This window comes from Anguilla anguilla, chromosome 9 (genome assembly GCF_013347855.1).
Source record: "Anguilla anguilla isolate fAngAng1 chromosome 9, fAngAng1.pri, whole genome shotgun sequence".
NCBI lineage: Eukaryota > Metazoa > Chordata > Actinopteri > Anguilliformes > Anguillidae > Anguilla > Anguilla anguilla.
Window position 1 is genome coordinate 5871668 of NC_049209.1, and position 15230 is coordinate 5886897.

The 15230-nt window shown below is 38.3% G+C and overlaps 1 protein-coding gene across 4 annotated transcripts in view; it reads right to left on the reverse strand.

The window, feature by feature from the left end:
* The window catches only part of LOC118236452 (Down syndrome cell adhesion molecule homolog), a 103878-nt gene extending 93475 nt beyond the window's left edge, over positions 1 to 10403 (reverse strand). The window contains exons 1-2 of one of the 4 annotated variants that reach the window (XM_035434852.1): positions 10110 to 10379; positions 9466 to 9874 (exon numbers count right to left, since the gene is read on the reverse strand). In XM_035434852.1, the coding sequence (XP_035290743.1) occupies positions 9466 to 9508 (43 nt within the window). In that variant the 5' untranslated portion in view covers positions 9509 to 9874; positions 10110 to 10379. Of the gene's footprint in view, positions 1 to 9465 lie in introns of all 4 variants that reach the window. The other 3 variants (XR_004767038.1, XM_035434851.1, XM_035434855.1) reach the window with 3 other exon arrangements.
* Positions 10404 to 15230: the final 4827 nt, after the last annotated feature.

The window sequence follows — 15230 nt, forward strand, 5'->3', positions numbered from 1 at the left end:
CACCATTTTCAGATTTTTATATTTTTACATGTAGGTGAAGTTTGACATGATCACAGACTATAGTGCAAAGATAATATAGCTACCATGAATCAGATGATTTTCCTTATTGAAAAGGTATATAAAGCAGCTGGTATTACTACTTACCCATTTATATAGTTGTTCAAGTAATGCGTGAAATAGCATAGGTAAACTGTTGTACAAATGTACTTTTCTCATGTTCACTACTAGTAATTATAATTATGAATGAGTCATGTTTTTAAATGGAATGTTTTAATGGGGTGTTGCAGACAGTACATACGTACTAATTGTTTGTATGCGGGTAGATAGAGAACAGGGCGAGGTAGCATGAATGTAAAGATGTGGTGGTTGCTGATATGAACGTTTTCTACAGTAGCCAAGTGAAGAAATATAGTTAGTAGAAATGCCACTGTGGTCAGCTGGTGTACGTTTTTTAAGAATGGTCATGCACATGGCTGCCCATGAGTGACTTTTGGTAAACATATGCATTGAAGATTCTGATATTCTAAGTGCAAAAGCAATAGTTCAAAAGCAATAGACAATTATTAGTTAATTTAAACACTGAAGGATTCAGTTACTGAGAATAAAAATGAAATATGTGCAAAAGGCGGCATCTTCTTACAAAGCCTGAGTTAATAAATATGTATATTGTAAGTGTAAAATCTATTTTCAACCTTTATTTAATCTTGAAGAGATACAATCCCTTTTTGAGGGAGACCTGGCCAAGACAGTGGTTATAATAATTAAAATACATAATAAATCATATGCCTCTCAAATTACTTTATGCAGATTGTATATGCCTTGAACAAACACTGTATTTCAGCATCAAAAAACCAGTAAAACACTATGATCAGAGTAAAGCATTTTGACAGAATGGAATTCAACCTCTTAAATGTTTTATTTACTTACTTTTTATTTACATACGTTTTATATTTTTTAGATGTATGGTATTAACAGCAATATATTTCAGTAATATATTTAGTATATTTCAGTTTCAGCTTCATTTCACATTATTGTATCATTTCTAAAATGTCGTATCAATTAATGAAATCTTTGAAAGAATATTTTCAATTTTTTGGAACAATATGTGGATGTAGCTACTGTGTGGCTGTGTTTGGTTTGAGGTGACATTATGACGGGCAGTGTGCAGTAATTAAGTCAGAGCTCTCCAGATAGCCTAGGGGCACTGGTGGATTTCGGTGGGTAAGGAGCCCTACTCTGGCCTCAGGGCTACAGCAAATGCTGTCGCCACAGAGGAGTTTGCCAGATTATTATCTCCCAATTTGTTTTCATGAATATTTACCAGTATAGGATGGGACATTGTGGCAGATAATGGTGTCTGTCTCCTTACTGCCAAGGAGCAGAGACATAAATGGTAACAAGGGGTTTTGCTTTTAGTAGACATGATTGGCCTGGCAAACACAGAGGCTTTTTCATCTCTCAAGACCACTAGTTTCTGCAAGAGACGCTCCTGTTCCACATATCATCTGGAACCAAATCAGTCTGCAGAGAGGGATCAAAGTGACTTTATGCAGAAAGTCTTAATCAATTAGCTGAGACAGTTCAATGACTGAATCTTTCAAGGTGTAGACACACTGGAATGATGAGGAAAGCCAAGGGAGGAGGCCCAAAAATAATCAACGTCAGCCAAGGGACATAGTTAATATTAATAATACATAATTGTGTGTGTGTGTGTGTGCGCATCTGTGCATGTGTGTGTGTGTGTGTGTGTGTGTGTGTGTGTAGTATTTATATTTTTTTTCAGATCATGTTTAAAGAATACCTCAATGCATTTTATCTGACTCTTGTCCACCCAGTATAATTTTCACACAAGGTTATTGCTATGGCAATATATGTAGACCACCACTGCATAAGCCTCCTTGGACACAAGCTACAGTTCCTACATGTGTTTAATGACATTCTGTGCACCAAAGTGCTGAGGCTTTGACTCCTAATCCCTTAATAACAATGTGTTCTGCTAAACTCAATTTGACTCCAGTATTTGTGGATGAGGTGGCAGATGTCATGTACACGTTTAGTGTAAGGGAACTCCACAATATGTACCCTGAGGTTTTACGAGTACGAGCCCAGAGTGAAAACTGGATAACACGAAATGTAGAAGGGGCCTGATACAAGTGAATCTTTTTCAGGTACTTCCTTGCAAACTGTAACCCATTTTACGAGGTAACCCACTGTAACTCTGTAACCCAAAATTACAAGACTCCGCATCATCAGCAGATGATCGATATGCAGCTTTCCATTACTTTGAAAAAAATATTGAATTAACTCAGCTGGCCAGTCTCTTGGAACATACCATAACAATTGTGCATATGGGGTGTTTTCTCATCGCACTCGGTTGTCTTTAATAGGGTAACGATATACTTTCCTGGCAAAGAAAGAGTTGATTTTGGAAACTGTGAGTGACAGTTTAAAATTGCGTGGGTCGAGACGACAAATCACTACAGACACCCCTGTTGGTGTCACTAGAATTGCCCAATTGTGGAAATGTTGCCTATATGAAAAGGGAGGAATTATGGGAAACAGAGTTAACTGAATTGAGTCATTTGGGTTTTACTGGGTTTTTTCTGACATGATCAGGAAAATTTAAAAAGGGTATTAATTACAGCATTGTGAGCACAATATACGAGCAGTCTCTTAACATTAGTTTGACACACAGCTGACTTCTGTCTATGTGGATCCTCAGGTGCACAGCTTGCATGCCATTTGCATTCACTGCAAGGCAGCTGGCCTCTATCATCTTATTAGCACTCTGTTAATCAGCCATATTTAAATCAGGGATGTTCATTTCAGTACCACAGTCCAATTTAACTGCCATTATTATATCCCTCCGCAAACTATCCTGTTTATTCTGGACTAAAGGACACAGCAGTCTACATTATGTTTTTTTTTTTTTTTTTTAAATCAGCAACCCCTTCCTCAATCCCCATTCCTCATTGCTGGAATATGTTTCTCTTTTGGTCCCAGATCATTCCTTTCATGTGTGCTAGCATAATGACAGGGGACTGCTAGTTCCATAATGCAGTGAAGTGAAACAGATGCAAATGTATTCAGAGCATTTAGCTCTCAGGATTAATCAAATTATAATTTAATCATCTGATCAAACAGCAATTAGCATAATCACTTCTGGGGGAGAGCTGATAGAGAAGGAAAATAAAACATAACAGACCTCAGGCAAGCCATGCTTTCATTTTAAATTTACAAGAATTTAAAAATGTGCACCTTCCTGGGAACCCTTACAGACTTCTAATAATTAATCTGTCATTTTCAGCTACATATCTGCATTGCGTGCTGCCCCCCCCCCCCCCCCCCCCCACACACCCTTTTAACAACAAAAAAAATCCATATTGGTAATAACACATCTCATCTTACATTTAATTTCGGTGGCCCTTCAGGTATCAAATATAGACAGACAGAATTAAAACGACAACAGAAATCTTCAGGTAAAATGCACTCAAATGTCAAATTCAATCTCATGTCAGTTTTGGTATGGTACTGGTACTTTCTTGCCCGTACCCTTATGTCAGTTCAGGAGAACAGACTCAAATCCATTATTAAATGCCTTATCAGATGCATGGCTTGATTTAGTTCAGGGCAGGGTGATAAGTTAATCAATTCGCTCCATTGGTCTGTTATTAGCAGTGTCATATCACAATGTCCTATTGACTGAGTAAGATTTCTAAATATAAAAATAGATCATTCTCAGAGTTCAATTGATCATGATCCTTTACTATGAGAAGTATACACATTATGAACCAGACTGGAATATGGCATTTGACTCCATAAATTAAGCATAAGCATAAGTCTGACCTCAACTGCCTGGCTGAGTTTACAGGTCCCTGGTGGATGCCATACCCCTGGCAGGCTTTTTAAAATGACTGAGCTGCCCAGTTTTTCCATCTCACGCTTCTGTATCGATGCACTGGATTGTGGGGCAAAACACACAACAAGTAACCTTTCCCTGTATCCCCCACACATCAGCCTTAAGATCAATGGATTCTGGATGCCACTTGGTCTTTCCAGAACTTTCCTCTGAGTTTTCAATGAGCCCACTAAGGTCCAGCGAGTAGGCGAGGGGAAATGCCAGGCCATACTCTTCCTCTTCCTCCCCATCCCATGTCTCAGCACCACTCAGAAATAACCCACTAAAAATAGACTTTGCTGCCTCAATCTTAAATTTTACAGTCTGCTCCACATTTAAAAAATAACTGCCACAAAGAAAATGAGCACGTCCATTTTCCCTCCCTCTCTTCGTCTATCCTCCTTCTCTCCAGGTGTTCTACCCCTCCCCTTCTTATTTCCTTCAAAAATAAAGTACCTCCATAGGACATCAACAGAAAAGATAACATAAAGGTGAAGAAATATAGATCAGAATGCAGAGGGATGTTTAAGGAGCAGAAAAATGATAGGAACAGATCTCAACAGAGGAGACTGTTTAGATGTACTGATATGACGGAGACTAAAAGATAAAGTTCAACAAATTGACAAAAAAAGAAAAAGAAAATGCCCCACAAAGTGATGCATCCCTGTCAAAAGAGTACAGCACCTTGCTGTTGTTAAAGACAGTGATATGTGGCAGTTCCTCAACAACATAAATGATCAAACAATAATAAATTCAGTTTGGCCGTGCATGGCTGCATCTGGCCCATCGATTATGTGACAGAATGTACAGTACACAGAAACACATATGTGAAGAAGAGGCACAGATTTATTTTTAGATAAACTCAGCCGTAAGCTTGACCCTGCTCTAACCTTACTCTTCTCACTGACCCTGACAGATGTACCGCACTTAAAGCTCTTGTGTCAATTTTGTAAATATTGTCTGTGAATTTTGTCTTGTGGCAACCTGTGAATATTATCTGTGTGCTGGTCATTGTGTTTAATGTAATGTTGATATCCGTCTATGATTGATGTCACTGACACTGTTGCACTGAGCTTCCCACCATGCTGTACTGAAAGCAAATTCCACCGACCTCGGTCATGTGGTCATTAAAAGTGATTGATTGATTGATTGATTTATACCTAACCTGTGCTTCCACCACAAGCCCTACTTCAACGTTACTTTTACTCAAACCTAACCCCCACTTCAGTGTCATCTCTGCTCCGGTCTGACTCCTGCTCTAACCTGCCCCTGCTTCACTACCCCACAGCTCATCTGTTTTACTTCACATACTGCATTTTTCGTCTGCTGCTGCCCCAACCTCATTACTACCCCAGTTGTATTGCTCCTTTCTGCCTACTCAGCGAACAGTATATGGGAGCACATGCTCCTGCTCTCCTTGTGCTGGCCATATCACCAATAAGCATCGCATATGCTCTGCACTCCAGCACATTGGATTTAACAAAAGATAGAAAAAAGGGGTTAAAGTACAGACTGTCAGGTTTAATTTTAAGTTATTTACATCCATATCAGTTGATAAATGTAGGAATTACAGTCCTTTTTATATATAGTCCCCCCATTTTAGGGGAGCAAAAGTAATTGGACAAATTAACATAATTTGAAATAAAGTAATCACATTTAGTTCTTGGTTCCAAATCCTTAGCACTCGATGATTGCATGAAGTGTACAACCTACAGCCAGATGCCGGTTATCTTCTCTGGTGATGCTCTGCTAGGCCTGTACTGCCATCTTAAGTTCCTCATTGTTCCTGATGCATTTTACCTCCAGTCTTGTCTTCAACAAGTGAAACACATGTTCAATTGGATACAGGACAAGTAACTAGCCGGTCAAGAACATTCTAATTTGTTGCCCTGAAAAGTTTCTTAGGTGCTTTCGCAGTAGGTTTTGCGTAATTGTCCTGCAGCAAGGTTGGATCTGAGCTGATGTTTCTGTACACTTCAGAATTCACCCTGCTGCTGCCGGCAGCAATCACATCATCAATGAAGACAAGTGAGCTAGTTCCAGTGGCAGCCATACATGCCCAAGCCATATCTCCACCATGTTTCACGGATGAGGGAATGTTTTGGATTATAAACTGTTCCTTTCTTTCTCCACACTGTCCTCTTTCCATAACTTTGTTACAGGTTAATACTTGTTTGATCTTTTTTTTAAAGAAAACTCAAACTAACTGACCATTCTGTTCTTAAGGCTTACCAGTGGCTTGTGTCTTGCAGTGAACCTTCTGAGATTATGTTGGTGTAGTCTTCTATTTATGGTAGTCTATGCCTAAATCCGGGAGGGAGTTCTTGATCTGACAGTTGAAAGGGGGTTTTTTCAACGGAAAGTATTCTTTGGTCAGTCACTACAGTGGTCTTCCATGGTCTACCAGGTTGATCGCTATTGCTGAGCTCACCAGTGCATATGATTCACATCATTTTCTCCATACTCAAAACCATCCAGTTTCCTAATCTATCTTCCCAAGGACAAATATGTTGATTTGTGCTTTAACACACACACACGTGTATATATAACATATTTTGAAACAGTAAAAACTTACTGAAATAAGGCATCCCATATTTCACTAAGTAAATCATTTAAGACTGCACAAGGTGTGAGAGTTTTATCAATGAAATAACAATCCTTTTGAAATTCAGTCTGATTCACAACCAAATGTTATTGTATTGTACTAAAACATATGGAAATGTGTACATGATATTAAAATATACCATATTTCTTTATTTTAATCCCTCACCTTTATGTTTTTAATATTCACCAATATGTTGATAGAGTATGCTCCTGACATTTTCATGGTTATATATATATATATGAACTCACAATAATAATAATAATAATAATAATAATAATAATAATAATAATTTGTACTTGAATTATATGTTGTGAACAAATGTTCCTTTAATTTACATTTAAGCATAAATAAGGTTATAAATAAACTTTTGTCCACCCCAATTGCTGAAATAAAATAATTTGCAGACATACATGTATGTCAGTTATTGACTTTCCTCATTCTTAAATGCATGGTTTTGACAATATGAATGGTCAGATCATTGCAGAACGAAAAATAAGATGGACGATGAGGATCTGGTGTGCAGCACTTCCGGGTCACCTACGTACAGTACAGCCCAGCTCAATGAAACCTGCACAGTGCTGACACTCAATTACCTGGGTTTCCATAGAGACTGCCCGAGGAGTACTGAATGTGCACAACCTGTCTAAAAGCATGAAAATGCTGAAATCCTGCCTTTCAGCTCAGAAAGAAGGGCGGAATACAATTCAACAGAAATGCTGCACATCGACTTTGCAGTGCATTCGACAAAACCACAAAAACAAATCGACCAACGACTAATGTTGTCTGACAAACAATCAGCACAGCCCATACAGAAATAAATCTATCAATAAACAGTCTGTCAATAAACAAAACACAAGGCTATTTTAGCATTTCTGTTGGTTTTATGATTACATCATTGCCCGTTATTCCAACTACAGCCCAATATTAAAAATAAATTAAAGCAAAACTGAAAAATCTGGTGTGATTAACCAAAAAATTGTTCTGTAAATGGTCATAGTCAAAACATTCAGTCAAGCTAATGTGACCTCTTGTGGATTATCATTAAATACTCTCATCATAATACAGGTGTTTAAGGCAGTGAAACAAGGACATTTGCAAGGAAACTGCAAAATTACACAGAACTGGCAAAAAAAAAAAAAAAAAAAAAACCTAACAGAAAAAACACAGAATTATATAAATCCCGATAAGCCCTGACATTTATCTATTTATTTATGGGGTAAAAAATGGAAAGGCATTATTTGTGAATAATCATACCGCTCTTTTCAGGTCTGATAACAATTGACTGCATCTCAACATGTGTACAACACATCAATATCTATACCTCAGTCTGTAGTTTCTTTTCAAAGCTCTATAGGCACTGACCACCTCTGTATTCCAGTGACATGGTCTGTGAGCCCCTTCCTTTCCTGTCTTTCCTTAATGTCCTCCATTTGGGTTCCAAAACATCCAAATGCTCTCTCTCTCTCTCTCTCTCATTCCACATACACACCCTTCACACTCGTCTGCTGTCACCCAGTGATCAGGCAGGCACACACTCTGTATCTTACAATTTCACACCTATAAGCCCGTCATTTGGCAATTAGAGGTCAATCACCTTTGCATTGTGTTAAACAAAAGAAAGAAAAAAAGCAGATTTTGAATGAACGTCTGTGTGTGAAAGATAAGGGCTGAACACATTGCTTTTTTTCCCTCATATTTTTTTTTTCTTTTATCAAGGTCTGTCGTAGTTCTATAAAGCAGAACGTATTCATGTCTCATTTTTAGGTTTACAATAATGCCATAGCTCAATGCTTGTCCATAAATGGTTACCTATGAAAGCTGCAGGTGTAGTCTTCTCAATAAACATCCACCAGCCCCCAATTTTATTTTTCATCCGGATATTTTACTGCTCTTGCAGACGTTGTTTTACAGAGTATCGCTAAATTACAGAATTGTAACCATTTATTTCGCTACACAGTAAAATATCCCGCGTTAATTCAACTCAGAGTGCATATCAGTCCAATAGGGAGAACATTTACTCAGTAAGAGTTCATTCACAAATTACATTTGACTGTGAATGCATTCCTTTATCCAATTAATCAGGTCAGTGTCAATAATTTTTTTTTTTTTTAAATCCTAGGTAAATTTAACACATTTAATTTAGATGTGCATTGTATGTCAACTGGAATTTAATTATATAATTTTAATACGTAATAGTTTGATCAGTAATTAACTAATTAAGACTATTTAACTTTTTTAAATCTACAAAATATGAGGAAAATCAATTTCTTAAATTGCAACTGATCGTATATGAGGTATGTACATACTAATATTTTATTCACGTTCCGAACTTCGTTAATAAGCAAAAAAAAAAAATGTACAAGCAAAAACTGATTTCCGAGGTCCTTGCGAAAAACAAACATTTTAACGTTAAAATGATTCAGCGAAAAAAAATAATAAAATGAAGGAAAAAGCCAATAAAGTGGCTGTTAAAGCAAGAAAAGTTCGCATCAAATAATATATCATCAATCAGTTATAAATGTCGCATTTACTAGTCCATTGCTAAATAAAATATAAACACATAACGCAACACACGTGTGTGCGCGCGCGCGTCGGCGTGTGTGTGTGTTTGCTTGAGCGTGTGTGCGTGTTATTTAGCACTGGAGAAGTATGGCGTTTAAATTTAAACACACACGCGCGCGCGCGCGCGCGCTGTCACACATACTGTGTCCGCCTTATCTACGAGCGCTGTTAAACCTGAGGAATTAGTGACTAGGGAGCGAAACTAGTTTAATTACAGCGCAATTTCAAGCTCACAAGTCCTCTTCTCTTACTTTCAATATGGATATTCAGGATTAATAATGTAAACATTTACTAAATAAACTTCTGCTGCACAGCATCAATTAACAACTCAAACTTAGTCGGAATTTAAAGCTTTTTACAATGACTATATTAACTTTAGGGGGAAAGCATGATTACTCACCATTTAAGATGCACTGGGAATAGATAATAGCCAATATCCACATGCCCCGCTCCGTTCAATCCCCAAGCTATGCCCTTTTCTTCTCACACTGCCCACTTTCTCCAGTATTCAATATTGATTTTTCTTCTGTTTGTTGGTTGCAATATTACAATATCACAGAGCTGTCAGGCAGGAGGAATCTGCTCTCTCTCTCTCTCGCTCTCTCTCTCTCTCTCTCTCTCGCTCTCTCTCCTTGGAAGAGGAATGTGCTTCTGTGATTGTCTTGGTTGAAGCTGACATCCAACTCCACGCCTCTCTTGATGCTGTTACCCCGTGCCTTGCTTATTTCCCTTGGTTTCGGGGCGATGCTGGACTGGAGGCTCGCTTCCGTGAATCAAGGGCCAGGTGGGATGCTGAGTCTGAGCAGAGTCTAAAACACGCAGATCCAGCGAAATGTGCACAGGTGGGATTATAGACACACGGGCAACAACAAATATTAAACAGAACTCAATTTAAAATGAATATAAATGAAAACAAAACACTTTCCGAAATTAATTAATAAAACATTGAGAAGTGATTTCGAAATATTTAGTCCGAAGAGCCCAGGTCAGATAATCTGAAGCAGAGATAATAATTGTTATACTCCAATCTCAAACCTTCCTCACCACCACTCTCCTTCCAGCAAGCAACAAGCAAGCACATCTTCCCACTGCCGTTTTAATCACATTGGTCCCTGCGCTAACCCTCTCTTCCTCAGAGCATTACAGAATAACCCTCTCCCCTGCGTCTGCAGCCGATTTTCTTCTTCATTGCCTTAAAGGTGCAGAGGCGCTCTGCTCGCCTTCTGAGCAAAGCGCCGAACAGCTGAACACGCTGGACCAGAAAACCATCTCTTAAAACAGAATAGACTCGCGGTTAGTCAGAGAAAATATGCAATGCTTACACTATCACGTAAAATTAGCGAAATATTCTACATGTCGATGTATCACGTATCTTAATACAATACAGACAAGGCCTCTGCTAGAAGGAATGCAGAACAACAACAAAATGTGTGAAATTAAAATGTTTTCGATTCATTATAGACATTATATCTTCCTGTTTTATTTAGTAAATTGCATCTCCATTCTGAATTCACATTTATTAAAAATGTTTTGATATTTGTATTTGTATCGTTTTTATGTTTCTTTTTTTTTTTGGGGGGGGGGGGGGGGGGGGGGGGGGTCAAATGAATGTCTTTCATTTGCCTTGAAATATTTGAGTGATTTGATCGTCTTTTCTAAAATAGTTGGTCTGCCTCTTTTTCCTGCACCATTCTGACTGACAAGAGACAAACCAAACCAGAAAAGATAGGGGCAGAATCGGCAAATAGCCTATACAGTAATCTATCTTTTAGATACTATTGTAAAAAAAAACTGTGCTGCACGCATTATGTTGCAAATATGAGCTACTCATTGTACAATGAGAACATTAATATAAGTTTGAAGTAATGCAAGCGTTTCATGTTCTTAAAGGATAGACTCGTCATTTTTTAAATCACACATCATGACGCATACAGGCCATGGCTGGCCGGAATACTGCTCGTTTGTATAATAGATTTTTTTCGCCTGTCATTTCTGCACCTCTCGACTATATGAGATTCCAAAGGGCGTTTTATAATGTCTATTGAGATGAAACAAAGCCAAGTAGTATATCACGCTAAGTAAACAATGCAGTATATCTTAGGCTTCGTATAAAGCAGAACGGCTCAACGCAAATTAGCCCGGCAATATTTTGAAGTAATTAACAGAATTATTAATGCCACCAATGCATGCCCCACTCGTTTCACGTGCTTAGAACGGATTGTCGTGAAACATCATTTAAAACTGCATTAAGAATGATGAAACACAAAATGTATAAACTGGACAGAATGCATGGCCTACACACGTATGTACTCCGTGTGTTACTGGTCATCACATTAAAATCGCTTAATATCTTATCACAGACATACAATACAACCGCAATAAATAAAGAGGAGAAAAAAAGAAAGAATAAAAGCAGCCTACCCACTGGCATTAATGTCCACAGAGATCAGCCAATGCGTTGTACATACAGTAGCCTAGTAGTATTTTAAGGACACATTAAAAGCATATTATTAAATCGTAAATATTAAGAGTCCGTAATCTGCGTATTTTCTGAGCTTTAGATCTAAGTGAAAACATGTTGTTAGGAACCTTTTCTGATTTTACTTTTTATTACTTTAAGCAGGACTTTTGCATTCATTCTTAATGAACTGTTGGGGTTGCACATAAAAGTTAACTGATAGATTTTACCTCACGATTTATTTTGAATATTTTATACACTCAAGTCGAAAAGTGCACGTTGGTTTTTTTAAGGAAATGCACGTTTGGGAGAAATGCTTAATCCTAAATCTAAACCTTATCATTGTCGTTATTATTATTATTATGGATGTTGTTGTCGCTGTGAATTACGGTGGCTGTTTTAATCCGGTTTCACCTGCCTTTGTTATGGCCCTGGCACTGCTTAACTGCAGTCTCTCTGCCTAGGTGCAAGCATTGTCTGATCAGCTTATTGCCCACATCAGAGTCCTACACATTCTCCCTGAAAGCAAGACCCATCACCACAGGATGCCTGACTGCAGCCACCCATACAAGAAAAGAACATGAAATCTTGCCAGAACAAACCTAATTTAATTAATACATTACACCAAATATTTATTTATGTTATATATTTTTATATCCATGGCTTAGTTAACTTTGTGAAGGAGCTCTGCTTTCAGTGGAGGTAATGGAGTTCCTGCTTGGTTATCCGTCAAGCTCCAGGACTGTGCCTGTTGTCTAAATGTGCCAGTCTGCTATGTGTCACTCTAACCATTCCAACAGGCTTCACAGTAATATTGCTAGTAACTATTTATTGAATGGCTTGCAAGCCCTGATGTTCAGATTTTTTATGCATAAACCTGATTATGGCACAGTGTTTTAGCAGAATTATTTCATTCCTTATGCATTTTTGTATTCATTTAGTAACCTAATTCATTATTTTCACACGCACACACACACATACACACACAGGTTAAACATGTGGAATCAAATACTTTCTTTATTTGGGTGTAATGTCCAGAGTTTTAGACTGCTATAGAGCCTAATGTTAGTGTACACTAGGTCAGTGTTCCAACGTTATTACACATTCAGTGATCTTCAGGTTTAAATATACAATGGTAAAGTCTAGTTTATTTGTTTCTTTCGTTTGGTCGGGTAGTCTAAGGTTACTGCCAAATTGGGTGGGTAGCAGTGTAGCACAGTGGGTAAGGAACTGGGCTTGTGACCGAAAGGTCATAGGTTCGATTCCTGGGTAGGACACTGCCGTTGTACCCTTGAGCAAGGTACTTCACCTGCATTGCTTCAGTATACAGTATATCCAGCTGTATAAATGGATACAATGTAAAAATGTATGTATGTAACATTGTGTAAGTCGCTCTGGATAAGAGCGTCTGCTAAATGCCTGTAATGTAATGTAAATTGAATCCAGTTTCCAGGACCTTGAAAGTATTCCTCCGTCATCCACTACAGTGGTCTTCCTTGGTCTACCACAGTGGTAACCAACACTGTTCCTGGAGATTTACCATCCATTAAATTGTCATTTCAATCCTAATTTGGCACACTTGACTCTAATTATCGGCTCAACAAGATATCGAGCTGTTGAATGAGGTGTGCTTTTATAGGGTTAGAGTTAAAACCTACAGGACAATAGATCTCCAAGAACAGGGTTGGTTACCACTGGTCTACCAGCTTGTTTGCTATTGCTGAGCTCACAAGTTTGTTCTTGCTTCATAACAATGTATCAAACTGTTACTTTTGACACACTTAATGTTTTGGGTATGTCAGATTTAATCAGATTTTTAGGTCTCATCATGGCCTGCTTTACTGGCATTTGCATTGTTTTGGTCGTCTTGTTGACAGACAGTAGTAAAAGACTCCAAAGGCAAATGCCTCACCTAAATTCAACTCTAGACCTTAGTGGGCTACAGGGAGCCCCAAAATGTATGAATAAATATTACTCTTTGTTTTCCGATCACTGAGTTCACAAATTATGCCAAACCAGCCAAATTCACAAATTACGTACAAATGCGAAAAAAGTATTGGACTCTCTGCTGTGGAGTCAAGCAAGGGGCAACGGTGGGCTATCATCTTCGACATGTTAGGTGTGGATGCATGTTAGAAGAGTATTATTTGGATTAATGTGTGCGTCCAATCAATTCCAGTGTTTATGCTTATCGATTGTAAATGTACATCCATGCTTAGTTACACTTATCATTATACTTACCGCAATATACAAATTCACAATATGAGTATCGTTATTAACCTCACTCTCTTCTGAGTGACTAGATTAGAACAGATAAAATAAGATATAGGCTACTTTTTATCTTTCATACTTTTTATCGGCCATACTTTCACCTTTTCTTCCTTATCTGACCCGTCCATAAAGTGAAGGGGACAAGCCCCCCCACCCCCCACCCCCACCCCCGTTCCCCCATAAATTGCATGCTGTACTGTGATACATGTACTTTTGGTTGTAAATTCTGGTTGAAGCTGTTTTAGCCATCTATGGTGAAGGTAAGGCTATAGTGAATACAGCATTACAATAATCAAGCCCAGAACCTTCAGAATCCTCTTTGGAAAGGAAAGGCATGACATGGCCAATATTCCTTAAATGATAAAAATAGCATCACATCAACAACAACAAAAAAAAAGACTTTTTAAAGAGGAGAAAAATGCTGGTGATTGAATTAACCTTTCCATCTCGTATGCACGGTTACAGAGGAACTGTGTTTCCTGAAAGGCATGAATCTATATTCAAACAAGCCCCCGGAAGCAGGTGCCTTTCCTACAACAAAACACAGGCTCACATGTCACTGGGCATAATGTCAGACGGTCGTCGCCTTGTTGCCCTCTTGGGTTCACGTTTCTTTTCACTATTCCATCCATTAGCTTAGAATAGAAAAAAAGCAGACGTATTGTAAAATGATACCCTTTGTTATCCAAAAACATGGAGTTCCCAGTGACAGCAGACCACACACACGTGCGTGTATGAGTGTGCAGGGTTTCAGGCAGGCCAGGCTAACCCAGCGTGACATGTAATGACACGCCTGAGCATCTGAGGGTCCAGTCGAATCACTCAATATCAAGACACGTGCAAGCTCTATAAATATCTCAGAGAGTACTTACTGTGACAAGTGTTTGTCAACAGGCAAATAACCAAGCTTGACAAAAAAACGCCACTGCATGCATTATTGCCCTGGAAATGAGTGAAGACTGAAAGCACAATGTGTAACCTACAGTGCATCTGATATTTGTTTTTGAAGGTTAAGCATAAAACGTAGGACACAGACACTGGACAACAGTCTTTATAAAAAGGAGATCCTTGTTCTGAAGATTTGGTTCCTTCCATGTTTGTAAATCAAAGAGATCTGAGCTGCAATACTGAAAATATGTGCAGGATCTTATTCCTACATCGGAGACCTGTTAATATTCCTGAAATGCCTGCTCTGACCTATATGAATGGAAACACATAGAAACTATATCAGTATGATTGATGTGATCCAGGAGTGTCACCCAAACCAAAGTTTCCCAACAGCCAGGTTCAACATCCTGTACCACACAATAAATATGTTACCTATACAAGGGCATGATTCACCCCTACACTTTTTTTCACAGCCAAGCCCTATTGCTTATGTTGTAAGATCTTGAGCCTGCCACTGACGTATTGCAAATTATACAGAATTATATATA